The following is a 21,294-nucleotide window of genomic DNA, read 5'->3' on the forward strand; positions in this document are numbered from 1 at the left end:
GGTGTAACTTCTAGAAGAAGACGAGGATCGAGCAGAAATGATCTTAGCCACTAATTAGCTTCTAGTCTGGGTCGTTGAATGTAAACGAGAAGATTATTTAAGGAGGCTTGAGGGTCATTTGGAAAACGCACAAAGCGTTGATCAGTGAAATCGAATTGCTGAAGCTAGAGGTAGCACAGTGATTTGTAGTGATCACGCAGTGAGGGGCAGAGAGAGTTTTGGTTGCAGGATCTTCTCCGGAGCCAAGAATACTCAGCAAAGAGGTAGAGAGACACACAGAGGAGGCAATGCAGAGGCCAGAGAAGGTGACGCAAAGCCAGGAAGGGCTCACGCAGGCCCCACGCAGAGCAACGCAAAGGAGCCTCTACGTAGAAGTCCGAGATTTGCTAGGAGACTGACATTTCTGTGTCAGGAGGGCTGAAATCAATGGTGACGCAGAGCCTTAGACGCTGACGTTGACCCAGCAAGGGCAGTGCAGAAGTAGCCAGGAAACTTGTTGGTTCAGTTGTTGGATCAATCCAGATATGCAGTGAAGAGCGAGGTAATCTCACTACTTTCTTCTACCAAGTGATATTCTCTATAACTAGATTGTCAGGAAGGCATCCAGAAGTTGTATTCAAAAATACTTCAGCTTAATAATAAAAACCCTCAGATCTATTGCACCAGTTTTCCCGCATTGGGTTTTTCCGGGGACGTTTGTCCAAAAACAATTGTCATTTGTGTTGTATCTTTCTCTATTGTTCAGTTTCTTGTTTTGACATATTATTTAATTGGTGTAGGCTGCAGTGTATGTATTTCGATGTTTGCCGTAGGAAACTGCTAATAGCATGTTCATGTAAATCTAACAAGTAGGAGAAATATCATCAGTTGTTGCAGTAGGGATTCCCGCGTTTAAGGAATTTTCACACTAGATAACCTCTTTCATTCCATAAGTTAATGGTCTAATCTCTATTATATAGCTTACAATTTTGTACGTTTGTTTGTAATTGATAGAATCTAGATTCTAGATGGTTGATGTTCAAATGATTAATCACTGAGGTACTATGTATACCATTTATATCTTCATTGATTTACAAATATGCATGTTTTCATATATTCTGCAACTATATATATATAGTTGCTCCCGGGATGCTTCACTCCCGAGGACTTTTGGAAAATGATGCTTCCACTCCATGCAACCTTGAAAGTTGAACCTACCATATCAGCAGATGTCATGTCCGTCATGTGAATGGTATTCTACATCTGTTTTCCATAGAGTAGTATCAGTACCTTTTTGATGGACTTAATAGCTTAAATAGCAGCCACCTGAGCTTTCCCAGGTGACATACATCAAGCTTTGTACTCACATATGACATAATCAGCTCAACTCTTACTTCTTTCTCACTAGAAGCAAAAACACAACCAAGCATACTACACAGTATATTATAGGTCTAGCCACATGCAGGACCACCTGTTGAAAATTAGATAGAGGGAAGCATCCACTAAAAGAATTCAAGTAGATAGCCAAAGGAATAAACTCAAGTCAGGAGAACATATCATGTATAATCTCTAAATGCACTGCAACATATCACATAATTCTGTCATGCAATCATCAATATACAAAGAGCTGAAGCAGCATATAGAGAAAACAATAACCTTGACCAAGAAAGAAACAAAAATGAAAACTTAATTATAAAGTTCGACTAAAATATATAATTGAACCACTAGAAAAAGACTTACTGTGCACATTCATTAAGCTTCCCCAAGTTTTGGTTATCGAGAATTGCCAGAATTAACTGCTTATTCTCATCCAAGTACTGCACAAATGGCAACATTAAAAGTAGTTAGTATAAATTACAGATGACAGTTAAAAAAGCCAAGAGTTCACAATGAGAAAACATCAAAAAGGATACAATGACAAACAGATATTAGTTTATTACAAAATGCATATGATACATCCTCTAAAATGGCCCTGATATAAGATCATACTATGTTTGTTGTAACTTGTTGGGGAGTCTTACACAAGCGGAAATACTTTCATCATGCATTATTTAAACAATATGCCATTAACCAAAATTTATAATGCAGGTTCAACTTCCAAACAAGTAACTCGCACAACCAAATAACACTCATTATATGTATAAGAAGAAAGGCCAGCATTGAAATCATTCTCACAGTGATATCCAACAAGTTATCAGTGTTATTGTTATGAAGCTATGTCATTTCATTGGGAAAATTTTTAAACCTTAATATGTTACTGAATGAAATGATATCTTTAGCACTATCGACAGACATAGCTAGGTATGATGGGCTGTAAAGTAGATGATCCCAGAAGTGTTCAACTGCTTCGGGCCAATACTAAAGAAAATAAAAGCCACCAGATATACAGATAAAAAGTAAAAAAGGAACTTGACATAAATAATGACATCAAGTAAAACCATATTATTCAATCTCTAAATGTTCCACTTTCATCTTCCCATGATCAGTACTGATGATTTTGTGCACCTAATGTTAGTCCTTGAGTTTGCATCCTGCATGAAATAGTGTTATGTATAAAGCATCTCTGCCACAAAAGTTCTCTTTCTACTACACTAGCAGCTTTCTTCCAAACCTTGCTCTATCCACCACCACTTATCCACAAAATGCCAAAATCTGTGCTATCTAGTCTTACTCCTCAACTAACGGTGCAACTTTGGTTCAAATTAAGATACCTTTTTATTTCCCAAAAGAGTAGGCCTGAATGTTGATTTGTATCGGAGACACTGAGGATGAATTTTCCAATCAAAATATAAATTACTCCAGAAATACCATGATTAGTGTTTATGCGATGAATCTGTTTACAGAGAGGCCACACGCTTAATACTCCTAAACAAGATCTGCCCAAGACAGATTTTCATTGAATTGTTTTAATCTGCCTATTATCCAACGTTGCTTTTAAAGATTTTCTACTGCCCTTTTTAACGTTGTTCTTCATTAGATCCCAATCCCACAGGAAATCAAACAACATCTTCAGCACTCTCAGCAACAGCCAAACTGCACTCATGGAGCTGTAATATAGATTAACCCTGGAAGGAGTTTTACTTCTTTAAGTTAACAAGGAAAATAAGAGAAACCAGATATACAGATAAAAGTTAAGAAAGACATTCAAAATAACATCTAGCAAAATAATAGCATTCAATTTCCAAGTGCCTCCATTTCCATCTTCCAATGTCCAAGGGCAATGATTTTGTGCATTGATGATATAGTCTGGTCCCTGAATTTGCATCTTGCATGAATAATGTTGTGTTAAAACTTAAAGGCAGTTCTGCCACAAGTGCTCTCTGTTTCTAGTACTAATCTGCCAGCAAATTTTATGTCTTCTTTGGAGCCTTACTATATCCACAATATAGACTTACTCCTATAGTTCTGGTGCAAGTTTGGTTCAATTTTAGAGTTAACCTGTTTATCTAACAAAAATACTGGCTTGGATGCACAGTTGTATTGGATTAGAGACATCAAAAACTATGTTTTCCAATCAGAATACAAATTACCAAAGAAAAATCATGTTTGGTGTTTATGTAATTGGTCCATTTACAGAACCAGTAAATTGGTATGACTCAAACCATGGTTTTTATACAGAGGGAGAACACTTCTAGAAATTTATGATAATACCTTTTCAGAGTGCATTAACAAAGTGAAATTATGTGTGGAAACAGAAAGCATAATCAAGGTTATTTAAAGAAATACCCCATGTGTGTTATTGATGATCTGATTCCAAGATGCAGATCAGAGGACAACTTAAATAGCATCGCATTGATTAAGTTATGGGTGAGGAAGCATGAACAGAATGAAGCGATCAATGAATAAAATGTGCACATAGCAATCTGCACCGAAACAGTCTCATAGAACTATGTATTCACATCTACATCATTGTGTGAAGGAGAGAGGGAAGAGAGAAAGATGTTATGCAGAAGCTTTGCATGCCACATTCTAAACATAGAATCCATATTAGTTACAGCATATCCAATTTGCTGCCAAAGGCTGTTCGGTTTTGTAACTGTCAGTGATTGTTCATCTCCAAGTGCACCAAACACTACTGTTGCAATGCATGTGTTGGTGGTGAACAGAAACAGTTGGCATTCCTAAAGAGTGAAGACAATAAGTGTGCATGTAAGATAAGATAATTTTATCACTGTCCAACAAATACCCACAAAAGTGGACCAATGATACTGAAGAAGAGTACAATCAGTATGAATGCAATGTGGGAGTGCAAACACAGCTTCTAAAGAACGCTGAAAATAACATAAAGAAAGAAAGAAACAAGCAGTAGTGCTGCCACAAGATGCATACAAAATACCGTGGCACAATACAAAATTATCAATAGCCTAACAAGAAAGATAAAAAGGTATGGCAACGGAACTAAAGGTGTCAAGGGCTCCTGAGTTTGATGATTGATGGCGAGGGAGTCAAACTGGGCACTAGCTCACTGACGAAGTCCCCTGGAACTAGCAGTGCATCCAGCCATATGATCCGAGGGGGGAGTAGGAGAAAGGGATGCTCCTAACATCGAGGTCAAAGGAGAGAAACTATGAATAAATCTTTGGCCACTCCTACGAGACTGGGAGGTAATCGGATGAGCCAGGGGTGCCCTGCTATGGAGCTGTTCGGAGCCAGTCCCTCTGCTGTTTTGAGGACATGTGAGTTGATGTGCAGTTTGGCATTGCCAAACTGGTCTCAATGGTATCCATCAATTCCCCAAGGTTGGAGGCTGAGAAGAGACCCGAGATCTCACCTTTGTATCTAGTACACCTTGAACTACTGCCTGTCACTTGTTCCAATCTGATGGATCCACATAAAAGTATGAGGTGATCATCCTAGTCATCCCATGGTGTGCAAGAACTAACATCTGTGGTTGAAAATCTCCTTGTTGAAGAGGGCTAAGCATTGCTTGTGCTAGTACCTGAACAAGGTAGATAGGGAACATCTTGAATCCCAATATAGACTGAGATAGCATCCTTCGATCTCATAGCATAGGGAGCACCAATGTTATCTGAACCAAACTGTCACTGGTGAAACTGGCCAGTCCAACCAGTTTTTGGGGCCCAAACCGGTCCAGTTCGGGTGTTGGAACCAGCTCAATCAGCTCCATAATGGAGCCGGACTATTTCACCGAACTGACCAGTTCAAGACCAGTTCCATACACACGGACCAGCCAAAACAAATTGCATATTTTTTTATCTTCTTTTGGATGGTCCACATCTAATAGAGCCCTAGGCCCCTCCTAAAGCTATTTAAACACACACACCTTGTAATATTCCTACTTAGGAAATACAGTGATAAACAAAGCAAAAACTGACATGCACACACAAAATTCAGAAATATAAGTAGACACCCAGAAAATCTCCAAAAACACCATCCAGCTGAGCCATTTTATTATATATGGAGCAATAGTACAATGGGGTATGAAAGGAGTGCACCTGGGCTTGCCACAATGGCAAGCTAGACAAGCCCCAAGTCAGAAAATACAACGCCCAGATGTGGAAATGAGCTGCCCCAAATATGCCCTGCATTGTCCTTGAGAAACTGCTCTGTCTGCTGGAAAGAAATTGCTGAAAGACCCTCCTCCGGTGCTCAGAAAATTCTGCAAAATTAGCCCCGGGCTCCTCTCAACAAACCCACCAAAACCCAAAAAGGGTTTGGTCTAGTTCTGACCCTCAAAAATGACCCCCAAATACCACGTCCTCCCCTCAACTAGCTAGAAAATACGGCCTGTCTGGAAATTCACTGCAGCAGCCCTCCAATCACTCCAAATCCTGGTCTTCACCTCCCCGGATGACCTTCTCAAATCCCCTGCACAACCCAGCTCCACAAATCCTCCCCTCAATTCCCCACGTGTGCCCAGAAATAGTCTTCTGCACAAGCCCTGGAGAAGAGAAATTTGTACTGCCCCAAGGCAGCAATCTCTGTCCCCAAAATTCCTCACAAGGCTTGACCTTCCCCTGGAGTGGCTATACTTAATTTCTCCCAACAAACACCCCCTGCAAAATAGCTAAAATAGGTGGCACATGATCCTCTCCTGCGTCCTCCTGGAACACGAAATCGCTGAGAGAAATGGCTGAAGATGCTCCCAGGATCCCCCCAAATCTCCCTCCAATGTAGCAGCAATTGATCTTCCTAGGGTGGCACTCGAAGTCCACCGAAGGGTGAGCTCTCCCCTTGGAAAGCTCTGTGCTAAACAGCAATGTGACCCAACTAAACAGCTTGAGCAACAAGAGAATAGTTAGGTTGACAAAAATACCCCAATAGCTGCTATGCCCCTTCTATTTATAATTTTGACTTGCCTCCCCATGTGGGTCCCTCCATCAAGCATTTCGACCTCCCCACCTTAGCAATTCGATTTTTCTCCAAGAGAGTGCATATTTCATGAGGGGTGGCACCCACACACCACTATCCAAGTAATTCGACCTCCTCTCCTAAGTATTGTTCGCCCAAAAATTCGTGGGTCCCTCACATTAGGCAAAAATGTAAATTTGTGAATCCCCTTGAGCAAAATTATTTTTGGAAGGGACATGACACATCCCCTCTCTTTCACTCACACTATTCATTTAAGCTCTTGAAATTCTTGAACTAAGTTTTTTGAGGAGAATTGAAGAGTTTTTGCAAGATTGTTCTAAGGGAGTTCTTGGGCAGATTTGTATAGCTGGTGGACTTGTTGGGCTGATTTCTAAGGGACATTTTGGAGCTGCTTCAAAGTGTTTTTTTCCCAAAGATATTTGGGAGTTGTTGAGTGGGTTTAGGAGCTGATTGAAGGGGTAATTCTCAGATTTTGTGGGGTTGCCAAAAAGTTGATTTCTCTAATGTTTGAATCTAATTTCTTCCTAAAATTTAGAGGGAAACTTGAGGTATTTCATGGCATCCATTCTTGTTTTATTTTTCTCTAAAAATTTGTTGTTTTCCCCTAGAAATATAAAAACCTAGGGTTTTCTATGCAGAGTTTATTTTTTGTTGCAAAAGTTGTTATGGCCCCTATCTTCTTCTATTTTTCTCTAAACAATTGTTGTTTTGCAGGGCTATTATGAGGGATTTCTTGGGTAGATTTGTAAGGGAGATTTTGGAGCTAATTAAGGGGTAATTTTCAAATTTGTGGGGACTGCTATACAATCACAGATCTGATTTTTTACCGTTTGGAACTTCTTTTCTTCTCAACATTTGGAGATCTTCTTACAATATTTTGTGGCTTCTATTCCTCTTCTAATTTTCACTAAGAAATTGTTTTCTTGCCCTAGAAATTTCAAAATCCTAGGGTTTTCTACGCAGATTTTTATTTGTTATCATGGCCCCCAAAGACAAGAATGATCCAGTATGGGTTCATTGCCATTTAAATGAACATGGAGTAAAAACATGCAACTATTGTGGGAAGGAAGTTAAGGAAGGGGGGATTCATAAGATTAAAGAACACTTAGCACATTGGAGAGGGTAAGTAGAACTTTGTAAGAAAGTATATGATGATCTTAAAGCGGAGATGCTAACTCTGATTGAATCCTTTCAAGCAGAAAAGGAAAAAAATAAGATTTAGAAAAGAAATAGGCAAAAGTCAAAAAGATGATGATGCTCTTAGCGACTCTGATTTTGAAGAATGTATGCCCAGTTTTGAAGATTCCTCCAATTACCCTGTTAGGGTTGGAGATGATCATCATTATATTTCTAGCCCTAGTTCAGCTACTTTGAAGAGGGCAACGGCGCGTAAAGGGATTGACTCTTTCTTTGTACCTTGCACCACCCCTGGTTCTCAACACACCATTGATGCTAAATGGAAGAAGATAGAGAAAAAAGTTGCATATGAATACAATGTTAGAGGGTGGTACGATGCAGACATACATTTTAATGCCACTAATTCTACATATTATCAGCCTATGATTTAGCTTCATGTGAACTAGACTTCAAAGACCCTAGCTTTCATCATATTAAGGGGGCACTTCTACAAGACTAGGTCCAAAGAATAGATGAGTACATCATAGGGTTCAAGCAATCATGGACCAAAACGGGTTGCACAATTATGTCTGATGGGTGGATTCATGGCACATCTCGCAGCATTTTAAATGTCTTAATTGCTTGCCCAAAAGGTACTATGTTTCTCAAATCTGTTCATGCATCTAATCAGGTAAAGGATGCACAATTACTATTTCGACTTTTGGATGAAGTGGTTATGGAAGCAAGGGTTGACAATGTTGTACAAGTGATCACAGATAATGCCCAAAAACTATGTTGCAGCTAGAAAAATGTTGGAGAAAAATCACACCACCATTTGATGGACTCCATGTGCAACCCATTGTTTGGACCTCATGCATGAGGATATTGGCAAAATTTAGTGGGTGAAGTGTGTGGAAGAAGCAAATTCCATAACTAGGTACATCTACAACTACTCATGTGTTTTGAACCTTATGAAAAAGCACAATGGAGGTAAAGAGCTTGTTCAATCAGCGATTGCACAATTTGCAACAAACTTTCTTTCATTGCAATCTCTTGTTCAACAAAAATCCCACTTGAGGAAGATATGTTCTTGTGATGAATGGAATGAATCTCAGTTGAGAAAAAAGGCTAAAGGGAAAGAGATGTTTGACCAAGTGTTTAACAAAAACATTTAGTCAAAAGCAAAAGAAATTGTGCTATTTAGTGAGCCTCTTGTGAAAATGATGTGGATGGTGATAAATCTGCCATGGGTTTATTTATGAGGCCATTGATCAAGCCAAAGAACAAATAAAATTAGCATATGGGGATAGAATGCAGAAGTGCATTCCTCTATGGAGAATCATTGATGAAAGAAAGAACAAACAACTCCATAGATCTTTACATGCAATTGGCTACTACTTAATTCTAAGGTATGTAATTTTGGATTTCAATGCTTATAAGTTTTGTCATTCATTACTAACTAGAAAAACTTTACCAAATATTCGAAATCAATTGATGAATAGTTTTTTGTTTTTTGAACTTTGAAGGTACCATTACACTACAAATTTTAAGGCATATGGGGAGGTAATAGATGGGATGGTATAGATGCATTGAGCACATGGTCTCAGATCCCAAGATTCAAGATCAGATTCATACCAAGTTCTTGAAATTCAGTGAGATTACCAGTACCTTTGGCATGTCTATGTCTATAAGTATTAAGAAATAGAACAAGGGATCCCTAAGGTAAGAAATGTCAAAATTTGCAAATTATATTACTCATTGCAATTGTTGAGTCCAAATTTCAGAGTCAATCGCTAATACTTCTTTGCCTTCCACCCTTTTTGCAACCTATTTGTGGCAACAATTTGGTATTCAATGCAGAAGTGCATTCCTCTATGGAGAATCATTGATGAAAGAAGGAACAAACAACTCCATAAACCTTTACATGCAATTGACTACTACTTAATTCTAAGGTATGTAATTTTGGATTTCAATGCTTATAAGTTTTGTCATTCATTACTAACTAGAAAAACTTTATCAAATATTCGAAATCAATTGATGAATAGTTTTTTGTTTTTTGAACTTTGAAGGTACCATTACACTACAAATTTTAAGGCATATGTGGAGGTAATAGATGGGATGATATAGATGCATTGAGCAAATGGTCCCAGATCCCAAGATTCAAGATCAGATTCATACCAAGCTCTTGAAATTCAGTGAGAGTACCAGTACCTTTGGCATGTCTATGGCTATAAGAAATAGAGCAAGGGATCCCTAAGGTAAGAAATGTCAAAATTTGAAAATTATATTACTCATTGCAATTGTTGAGTCCAAGTTTCAAAGTCATTTGCTAATACTTCTTTGCCTTCCACCCTTTTTGCAACCTATTGGTGGCAACAATTTGGTAGTCAATGCCCTGAATTGCAAAAATTTGCAATTTGGATATTGAGCCAAATATGCAGTGCTTCAAGGTGTGAACGGAATTGGAGTGTTTTTTAGTGTAAACACACAAAGAAGAGGAACTATTTGGAGCAAAAGCGGTTGAATGACATGGTTTATGTTTAGTACAACCTTAGGTTGAGGTATAACCAATTGTTGAACAAAACCCCTAAATCAAGCAACATAGTCTTGGGTGACTTTGATCCAACATCAGAATGGGTTGTGGAGAGTCAAGCACAAGCATTTGACAATGAAGACCTCTCTTGGTTGGACTTGGACCCACCTCCACAGGCTCCAAAGGGAGATATATCACAAGTACCAACTTTTGGGCTAGGGGAATGAAGTCAAAATCCCAATGCAGACTTAGAGGCTACTCATTCTACACAAGGATGATGAGGATGATGATTCTAATGGTGGCCGCTAACACTTGTAATTGTAGTATTGTAGTATCGTGATTATTTTAGACTATAGAGGCCATTATAGCCTATGTCCCAATGTATCTAGGTTCAGCAATGTTTTGCAGAAAGTGTTATTTTGGTTGTATGCACTCTTACTTGCTAGATACATGAGAACTTTTGCATGTGTATAAATGGTTTGGATTCATATGGATGCACATGAATATACATGTTTTTCTTTAATTTGAATATTCTGTGTTTTTGATCGATCGATTTTTTTATTGGTTCCAGTCTAGTTCTGAATGGTACCTGGTCCACAAGGTTTTCTGGTTCGATCATTGATTCGATGCCAATAACATTGTGGGGCACCTAAAAATGTGGTGTACCTCTATCTCGGGCTCATATAGGTGGAACATTTGGCAAATCCTATCAAACTATGGTATATGGTGATCTATCTCTATCCGGAGTCTATGAGAACCAACTTGGAACTATCCCAGCAAGATCCTAGGTGAATGCATCCAACGTCTGTGTGTGTAAGGGGGTCGGACAATGATGCCATCCTACAACTCCAAAAAGTGCCATAGGTAGAAGCACAGCTTCGAATCCAGGCTCGTCAAAGGTGAGTTCCAAGAGACCTGAATGTACAATATGTAGATATCCTCTTTGATGGCCTAATTCAACAACTATTGAATCAGCAAGAGATGGCTCGACGCATCAAAGGGGAATCTAAATAGGGGAAGATGCTAGGGGGAATGAGGGAAAGCACATGTCACTAAGGTGAGCATGCACATCCCACCAAGGAGGGCACATTAGGCCATTGAGGTGAGCACACAGTGACACACAGGTTGCTAAGGTGGGTGTTTGCAAGCTCAAACATGGCATGCACAGTGGGAATTCAATGCACCAACTGTTGTAGAGGTTTTACGAGTATGGGGGCAATGCCCCCTTAGCCCCTAGGATGATGCTAGGGGTGTTGCATGCCCAATCTTGGGTTGGTGTACATAGTTTTGGGGCACTAAAATGGTCCATATGGAGGAGACAAGCATAGAGGATGGACACTTCCTAGCATGCACGAGACTATGCACAAAGAACCTATGGTTATGCTCAAACTAATCGATAAAAGTAACACTAAACCCTTTACAAGTGAATTGAGATTTATAGTTCCCTGAAAAAAATGCAATGAACTTGTTTATTTGTTGCTTGCAGAAACATTAATCAGGTTGCTATAGCTCCACGAAGGTCACATGGGTCATTTAGAGTTCACCAAATTTATGAAGATTTGGATATTCATTGGCCAACCATATAATGGACACACTTATCCATGTAAACACAATTCATATTTCCTCATTTCACCCCTCATCACATTCATCTTACATCTCTCACATTGTAGAAATTTTCTGCACTGGGACAATTAAAGCAACTCAAAAAATTTCAAAAATTTCCTATAGGTTTCCTAGATCTTAACCATGTGGATTTTAGGCTTACAGCTGTTATTATAAAATATAAATAAAACAGTAGCAACATGAAAATATTTCACCTCTTAACAACCCGAATCCACTTGGCAATCCAAGAGAAAAAATACCAAATGTGCCAACAACTTTCAGCCCTCTAGCACCATCTTATCAGGCATAAAATATATCAGAAATCCACTTTATGACAGCTGTAAATACAGCAGAAAATCTGCCATATCTTCTTCAACACTAATTTTAAACCAGTTAAACAATTTCGATGTTAACTTGTGTCAATTGAGAAAGACACACAAGTGTTGGAAATTACCAAATCATGAAGAATAATGTGGCTACAAATCAAATTTGCTATAGAAACAATTTTGCACAGCCAAAATCTTCATACATATATGTAGAAAGATGAAGTTCATGTACATACCATAGCTTCATCCGAAGGCTAGTGCAATCTTCTAGCTCTCCAAAACCCAAAAAAAAAACTAACCAAAACCAACAAGCTCCAACAAGAAAGCATCACACTAGCATGCCCCCCAAGGCAAAACATCTCCTTTTCTTCTTCACTTCAACAAGCACAACCTAGAATTTCATCACAAAACCCTAATCGCCAATTCTATACGGGACCAAACCCTTACCTCAGTATTCAAAATGCTCCAAAAGCTCCAAGAAACCCTAGCACCTCCAAGACAGGAGAGATAAGGTACATATGAAGATGTACAAGGGAGTGGAAGATTATTGCGCTCATAATCACATCTCTAACACGAGATAATGAATCCAGCATGTTAATGACCCACATGGAGTTTGGCCCTAGTTGCCAATTTTAACAGTTTGCATGACCCGCAAACATGTGATAACATTTTCTAATGTTTTGTTGATTGGTATGACCAAACTGCTCTCAATTGTTTCTGGCAAGGTTTCCAATAAAGAAATTAATTCCATCATCCTAGGCATCATTGTTCACACTCACTTGCACTTGTTTCTTTTATATCATTCTCGCATAGTTTTCATTTACAGCAAGGTGAGGGTGATGGATGCTACCAAAAATATACCCCAAAGTGATTTTTACAATGAATTGATTTATGACAATGACCTCCTCATTCCATCTCAAGTAGTTCGTTTTGCAATATGTACTCAATTGAATTACAAATTCAAAGACTCAATCCTATCAACTTTGACTCAATAACCCAGAGAAAGTTAAAGAAAAACTATTGCAAGTTACAATCAAATTTTGAAAGCTTCATTTGCCCATTACCTTCAATAATGATGTAGAATCACTATTGAATGCTGATATGATTGATAATTTGACATTGTTGCAGCTACTCAACTGCGGTGTTTTGATTGTATTGCATTAATTTGCCTTGTACTCTGTGTGTGATGTAGTTGTAGATTTAATGTCAAAAATAGAACAAAAAAAATGAGCATCAAGAATCCAAAAATCCATGCACCATCACAAATGTACTCAAGTTGTGCCTCTGATCCCCTTATTCAATTTCGAGTTGATTAAGGTGACATTCGCCACCAAAGAATTGATCTTTTTCATTATTCTTAGTGAAATCAATGCTTACACTTGAGAACAATTTCTTTAATGGAAAAACATAAGTGTAAAAATCTTTCTGCAAAATTTGGTGACTAAGCCTTCAAAGTTTTCATATCTAGTCCCTAAAAGTTTCCAAACTTTTCGCAAAAGATTCTCCCAACTCCCTTTCTTTTTAAACAAGTGACTTTGCCCAATCTCATAATAAAACCCACATTTTGATCAATCCATATAAACTCAATAGAATTGATTGGTACAGTTTTCAAGCTTCCAATGCCTTCTAAAAATTTTAGCTTTCACTAAGCCAATCAATAAAATTGAATTATGACTTTGCAACTTTAATTTGTACTTCCTTTGTTTTTTCTTCTTCTTCGTTTTTGAAGATGTAAGGATTACTTTCAAAATAAAAGTAACAAATTCAAAGGTTTAACGAGCAACCTTACACATTTCAAAGTCACATCTCGCAATTCATAATCAATACATTTCGTTCTCGTCATCAGACTAGGGTTTGGTGGTGTAACAACATAATTTGAAGTTTGGTTCTCATAATGCTTCTGGCACAAATCTAAGTGCAGTCCTCTAGTAAGGATCCACCACTCACAGTCTCGACCACCATGACACCCAAGCAGAGACTGACAGGTTCATTTGATTATTGAAAACCCTCATGAGTTTCCACGAGGCTGCATTGGTAGATTCCTTGCAACTTTGCTTGAGTAGATATAATGGTCGGGAGCGTGGCAACAAAGCAAATCCATTTTTGGAGGAACAACCTTGTCAGTTGTCTCAACAGGATAGCAAACAAGATTATCAACCCTTCAACTTAATTGGTCAATTCGCCATTGATTGATTACATTTCCACATACTACCATCTAGAAATTTCCAAGTTGGAAAAAAATGCCCAAAAGCTTTTAAAACAAATATAACAAGAGCATGCACAGGCCTACTGCATCTCACACGCAAAACTAGCAGCTCTAGACTAGATTTGTCTCATACATTGATATCTCATCCAATGATCTGAGTGATTGAAATTAATTGAACATGAATCTAACCTTGTGAGTATTTTACTGATTAACTACATTGTCACTGCTTCAAACACTTCTATTGGCTGAAAATGATTACTAGATCTGTGTCTACCTCGGCCGCCGCAAAAGAAAAATATCCAAATACTTGTGGATTCTCAAACTTTCTTCATATGATTTAACAGTGATTGTATGAGGCATGCTTGGGAAATTGAGATTGAAGGGTATCCCTTCATTTTGTATTTGTCAATACAATGTAGAACAAATCGCTATCTCTATCACTATCCAGCTCTGCCCATGTGTGTTGGTTGTTAGTGCTCTTTGTCATCGTTAAATATGCAGCTCCATCAGCTATATAGAATGCTCAACTTCACATATGATAATCAGCTTCGCACATCAAACCAGGAGACCCATCAAGCTATGGAGCTATGAAATCAAATTTTCCATGAAAAACTATAATGGAATTACCAAACCCTTAAGACTAAAATGGCTCTGATACCATGTTAAGAATTAGGGCAAGCACAAGCAAGACAAAAGATTGCTGAAAAGGCTTCCTGCCATTCTCTTCTCACATTGTATTGATCACATGATCTTAACTTATAATACATCAACTTGACCACTTCAAGATCTAGATCTCATTGACAACTCATTCATGGATCATGCCAACTTCTCATCAATAAATAAGGTTTACAATTCATATCAATGTGGTCTCGGACTCTGTGATTATCAAGGGACTCACAGTATAACAATTCAGATTAGCAAAGTTCCAGTGAAGGAACAGAGGCATCTTAAACATCTAGTTTAACCATGAAGCCAAGATGGAACTTGACCACTTCAAGATCTAGATCTCATTGACAACTCATTCATGGATCATGCCAACTTCTCATCAATAAATAAGGTTTACAATTCATATCAATGTGGTCTCGGACTCTGTGATTATCAAGGGACTCACAGTATAACAATTCAGATTAGCAAAGTTCCAGTGAAGGAACAGAGGCATCTTAAACATCTAGTTTAACCATGAAGCCAAGATGGCTTACCCAGACTTTACAGGGGCACAGGACTCTATGAGAACAACAAAATCTTCTTTTTGGATGAGTCATCCTCCTAAGAACTTTCCTACTTATGTTACACTGATGTCTTTTATCATTGAACAAAGCATGTCTAACAAGACTACAAGATGCTATGATAAAAGAGTATGATGTCTAGAACACAGTTCCAAAATGCACTGTTGAACCAGTGATTGATTCCAAGCATGTATTTTTTCATGAAGTCCTCAAACAAGGGAAGGACACTTGAATATTTTTGAGGTTCAAGATGAAGAGGGTAGGACTTAATTTGGTGGAGGATACCTTCCTCACAGACAGGGAGTGTTACCTTTACCTGGTTGCTCCAAAGTTGATTATCGTTCAGCAGATTGGCATGCTTCAGCAGTTCCTGTTCACCTTGATTCCTGTGCAGATTGCAGGGTTGAAGTCAAGGCAAAGTTAACAAAGGAGGGAGCTTTAGACTAGATGCAGCAGTAGTCAAGTAAAAAGTTGTGGGTGAGATGCACATGCTTGTAACATGCATGCCTTGTCTTAGGAACGCAGAGGTTACCTTTAGTTGCTGCTGTTTATAGAAGGCCAATTTTTTTCTTTATATAGAAAGTGTTATTTTCTTATCTCCAGTTAGATGCACTTCACTTCAGTTTAGAAAGTGTAAATCCACGTTTGGATTGTGTGCTGTGCATGAGGGAGGTTTTGAGAAACAGAGGCACGGGTTCTGAGGAGAGTGATGTATGTATGCATGCTTGTTATCTTTTCTAGTGGGCACTCTATCCTAGGTAAGGATAGCCATGCATGAGGCAGACTACTCTAGGGGATTAGGATTAAGGTAAGGTTTATTTTATTCTCTAGCCTAGGTGCACCACAGGAGCAGTTATCATTTATTGTAAACCCTAGCTTTCCTAGTCTGTAAAGGAGAGAGGGTGTGCACCACTGGGATAGTGAGATACAAAGGGGTTTGAGATATTGCATTGTAATTCTTCTTTCTTGAACAATAACAAGAAATGTGTAATTCTGCTATCTACTTACTATCATAATTTACAGAAAAGTGTTTTTGTGCATATTTAAGGTTACTCATTTTGCTGTTCTGAATGTCTGCATTATGCTGTGTCTGCACTTTTCAATTTATAGTGCAGATTGGTGAGTATTTACTTTCTCCTATTTTGAAAGATATTTAGACAGTTTTCAGGTAGGATTTTGTTCAGAAGTGCAGATCTGTGTATCACGAAGTAAATTTCAACACTGATGGGAGAGACTTCAAAACTCCTCTGTAGACAAGCATCAATTAGAATCAAACCCAAGCAATGCACCCTTGTGAGTGAATAGCTCATTGGGGTTGAAATCTGCAGTGAATAGTTAGGTTACCATCAATTTTTCCAGCAACACTTCCAGAAAGCAGGTTGACGCAGAAAAAATGATATGGACCAGTGATACACATACTGGAACATTTGTAGAGAATGCAAATATTACAGAACTGTTTTATATAATCATAGACACATTGTAGAAAATCCAAGGGGTTAGCTCAACCAGTTGTAACTTGTCACCAAATGTTACTAGGCATTTAGCTAGTGCCTTGGCAGCAAGTGGCTGGATTGAATCACCCTGGATGAGGCATACTAGTCTATAGAACAGGTTTATAAAGGATGCCATCCTTGAAAGTGGGGAAGCATCCCTTGGGTTTCCTGTGAAATTTCCCTTGGAAAAAAAAAAAGATACATGGCAGATTGGTAATTCTGAGAGTCAAGAGGACCACCTTATACATGTCACAAATAACATGGCTTCACATGAAAACACCACTCTGCAATGTGCATATTATAATTAATTATTAATAATGAGAATTAGGTTAGGTTCCTAGCAGGAAACCAGAAGGAGCAACCCATAATAATGAGAATTAGGTTAGGTTCCTAGCAAAAAACCAGAAGGAGCAACCCAAAACAAGGAAACACCATATACTTGATTTCAAGTATGAGCTTCGTCAAAGGATCCACCAATTGTCCTAGACACCCTATCCCTATGTGAAAAAAGCTTGATGGGCTCATAAAACTTCACCGAGCTTACCTAAGCACGGTTTCTGCAAAAGAAAACGTAAACAAACCTACACACCCATGTTTAACAGTCACAATTCGGTGGTAAGAGAACAAACTGTCCTTCCTTCTTGTTTTCCCATGTGGAGAAGGTAGCAGAGGGCTACTAGCATGTGCTTGTCTTCTTATTTTTCATTCTCTACACATAACTAGGCTAGAAATCTTGCAGAGAGATCCCTGGGCATAGCTTTGCAGCAAAGGAAAGCCCCCGAATTTCATCAAAGAGTTCTACAGACAATTATAAAAGAGTAGTCCTTGCACAATCTCTCATCAATTATCAAGGATAATAGGATCAGAGGCAAAGGTGATATGACAAATTAGCAGTGGGATTAAAACTCCATTATGTAAAATGTTGAATTGCTACTAGGAAATAAGACAAATTCACCCCTGTCACAGAGGCTGCCTTCAGGTTGCAAGTCCCTGGGTTGATGTGATACATGATACAATCCTCCTCCTTTCCGGTGCAAACTTCGCCAACAGTGTTGGTGTTATGCCTTGTGAGCCCTTTCTGGCTTGTGGTTGTTGTTCATGTTAAGTTACAAGTTATTACGACAGTACCATATCCCTATGATGGGATTGTGTTCCACAGTAATAATTACTTTATTCTGCTCTACTCTCAATCTTGCAGGAGTCATCGTACGTTCAATTTCTACTCATATTTTCTGTATCACAGTAGGAGCTTTACAGGCAACATTAAGCATAATTACAGGTTATGACTAGGCACAAACTGCAAAACAATGTACTTACATAAAGTCTGCAGTGTAATGAAAATTATAAAACTGTATTCAGAGGTGGTAATCTTATAGGCCTTCAACCGTGGATTATTTGATTGTTGTGTAAGATTACTGAGTGGTCAAGAGTTCAAATCTGGACTCCACTCCGTATATATTACACAGGGGGGAGGGATGATTCAGTTAAACCAGTCCTGGCAGCGCAGGCCGTCGGCTCAATTCCTGTGGACTCACATGACTTATACAATAAGCAAAATCTGCAAATGGGTAGTGACAAGTTCAATTCTGGCGGAGTCAGAATTTATTTACCCCTAGAGCTAAGGGAAACAGAAGTTTCAAGTTAGAACCTAAAAGGGCTGGAAAATACCTTCTGGATGTGCTCTGTAGTGATGTTGGCTGTGGCAAATGTCGGAATCATGGGCTGCATCTGGTGCCCCTGCATTGGGTGTTGCTGCATCTTTCTTCCTCTTTCCGTCGACTGTTTGTGACTCTCCCACTTTCTCCCAAACTCTACAGTATCACCATGCTCAAAGCAGAAGTAAACTGTACAATCCCTGCACCCAAATTCCAAATAAAGCACCCACAAGTCGCTTCCACCTAAAATTTGACTCTTGCAAGGCCCTTCATGTGCTCGAGGACTCTAGGAGGCTGAAAATTCAATGATAATTGTGTGTTTGACGTTTGGGTTTGCAAGAGGTACCAAGAAAGAGTCCGGGAAAAATAGGGAATGCGGGGGTTTAGGTGTCCAAATATAGGAAGGGACAAGAAGGTGACGATATGGTTGAACAATCGAGCGACAGAGGAATTGAAACTGAAAGGGAAATTTTTGGTTTTTTCTTCAAAACAATTGCAAGGATCGAAGACTTCGAGTAACCTAATATAAATGTGTTATGTGTTTTAATCTTATCATCTTATTCCAATGTGTTTAATGATAAGAATATGTTTTTTTGTTTTTTTGTTATTATAGTTAGAGATTGAATATCTAGAGTATTTTATTTTTTTTAAGATCCCGGTAGTTTATAATATATTAGAGTAATTATGGTGAGATTTAAAATTAAAATATTTATAATTATTTATATTAATAATTTATGATTTAGCAAGAGTCAAGATATAGTTGTAAAAGGGCACTATTTATTTTTGGAACTTTATTACAATAGGGCAAATATGTCCTTATACAAAAATGAAACGTCCTTATACAAAAATGAAACGTAGGTGGAGGATAGAACAAACCATGCTCCCAATAACTAGCAATCAAATTATTGCTGGAAGATGTGTCCCCCTTATCCCTCAAACAAAAAGGTCTAGTATTTATGAATGCTTTGTTATTATATATGAAATAGTTTACTATTATTTATTATTATTTATTATTTCTAATTTATTTTTAAGGCTATAGGGAAGCTAAACACCAAATTGGTTAATGAAATCATCTTGTGGTGTTGAGAGGCATTTTACAGCCTAATATGAGAGACTTATTGTAGTAAAGTGTTACTTAAAATGTTATCATCAAGTCTTAAATCAAAAAATGATAATAATAAAATATAATAATGACTAAATCTAAAAGATAATAAAAAATAGATTCAATTTAATTTCTTATAATGTAATTTTGTTTTTATTAATAAAATTATAAATCATTTCTAAAAAAAAAATCATAATATACCTATGACATTAAAATAAATTTAAGTAATAATGATTCATATTATTTATTATAAATAATATATATATAAACATTATTTTATTAAATATAATGATAACGAGTAATGAATCATTATTATTTATTTGTTATTATTTATTATTTATTTGTTATTATATTGGGTGGAAATCGTACATCACCCTAGTGATCAATGGGAATTTCCTTTCTCTTAGGGTTTAAGAATTGCCACAAACAACTAAACAAATGCCTACACACTTATGCAAGGTCTCTCTTTGGCGATGAAGAGAAACATTCAATATCTCATTATCATTGGTGACTCTACCATTGTTTTGTTTCACCTCATCAACGGCTCTCTTCCATCTAATATCAACCTCCAAGCTATTGTAAAAAGGATCTATAATATGTTAGGAAGCTTTCACTCTGAATCATTTATTCATATTCATATGCACAACAACAACAAGGTAAACCTCCTCACGAATTGGGTGGGGGGGGGTGTTTCATCTAGCAAAAGGAAACCTTAAAGAGAATGGGGTTCTCAGCTTAACCCCAATTCCTTAAGCCTGCTTACATACCATGTTTTGTAAATATCAATTTTTAGTTTGTCTTTTTTCATGATGATATTCATGTTAGTAATCATAATATTTCAAATTTTCATATTATTTTAAATTAATTAACATATAGAAACTTAATAATTATAATTTTCAAAGCTATATATAAGCAATGTTATGCATATAACATTAAAAAATTAAATTAAAAAAATCATAAAACATGTCAAAGAAAAATGCCAAACACATACGTATCTACATATATGTATTGTGAGCATTACACACCAACTAATCCCAAGGCCATGCATTACAAATGCCTTACGACACAGCTGCTCTAGTAGGACGGTTTTGTCCTTGCATGGTAAATGGATTGCACTCACTCACTTATAAACATGGCCCTCCCTCTGGTGTGAGCTAATACGCTTGTCATTGTCGACGACCACACCTTATGGTCTATATCTCTAACATTTGTCTTGAGCTCCCTCCATGAAGGGCTATGGTCAACTCACCTTGGTGAAGCTCGATAAGGCTTTGTCACTGCTAGCTGAAAAATCGGTTGCATCATCTGGTGGTTTCAACGCTACTTGGCTACTTTGTCTATCTCTGTGGCTGGCAAGCTCAAGGTTGATGTTTCTATTTCCTGAACTCATCCTCTCAGCATACAGACTGGAATGCTCGCCTTGAAGCAGGTGGCAATAGTAAGTTCCTCTCCTCCCTACGTGGCATTCACTTATTGGTAGCACCCCCTAGCTCAGCTTTCTCGGGTTTTCACTTAATCTTTCCTTCAATTCTCATTCATTGGCTTCCTTTAGCTATCCATTTCTCTCTTTGAGCTCTCTACAACCCTACATTTTTATTGTCCTCCTTACATCCTGGTTTTTTTTCCCAACCTTCTACCCCTCATTTTTTAGTGGCTTGACTCTTGATGCCACCCTCCTTCGCCAGTTCATTGTCCACTCTCATCCTTCTAAATGACCTTCTTA

At 37.9% G+C, this 21,294-nt stretch overlaps 1 protein-coding gene across 1 annotated transcript; it reads right to left on the bottom strand.

Moving 5' to 3' along the window:
• Positions 1-1,707: 1,707 nt before the first annotated feature.
• On the bottom strand, positions 1,708-18,957 carry LOC149220734 (GRF1-interacting factor 2-like). Its single transcript, XM_089382848.1, has 2 exons — positions 18,483-18,957; positions 1,708-1,796 (listed from the first exon to the last, which is right to left on the bottom strand). The coding sequence occupies exons 1-2, from the start codon at positions 18,570-18,572 to the stop codon at positions 1,716-1,718; spliced, it is 171 nt and encodes a 56-aa protein (XP_089238974.1). The 5' UTR covers positions 18,573-18,957; the 3' UTR covers positions 1,708-1,715.
• Positions 18,958-21,294: the final 2,337 nt, after the last annotated feature.

This window comes from Pinus tabuliformis, chromosome Q (assembly GCF_031772625.1).
Source record: "Pinus tabuliformis cultivar Carrire ecotype Pingquan chromosome Q, CPIR1, whole genome shotgun sequence".
In the NCBI taxonomy this organism is placed as follows: domain Eukaryota; kingdom Viridiplantae; phylum Streptophyta; class Pinopsida; order Pinales; family Pinaceae; genus Pinus; species Pinus tabuliformis.

Excerpts from the sequence above, each read along its gene's own strand:
- LOC149220734 (XM_089382848.1), bottom strand. The coding sequence starts at position 18,572 with ATGCAGCAACACCCAATGCAGGGGCACCAGATGCAGCCCATGATTCCG. Across the intron at positions 1,797-18,482 it reads CTACAGAGCACATCCAGAAG|TACTTGGATGAGAATAAGCA; the intron begins GTATTTTCCAGC and ends CCATTTGTGCAG.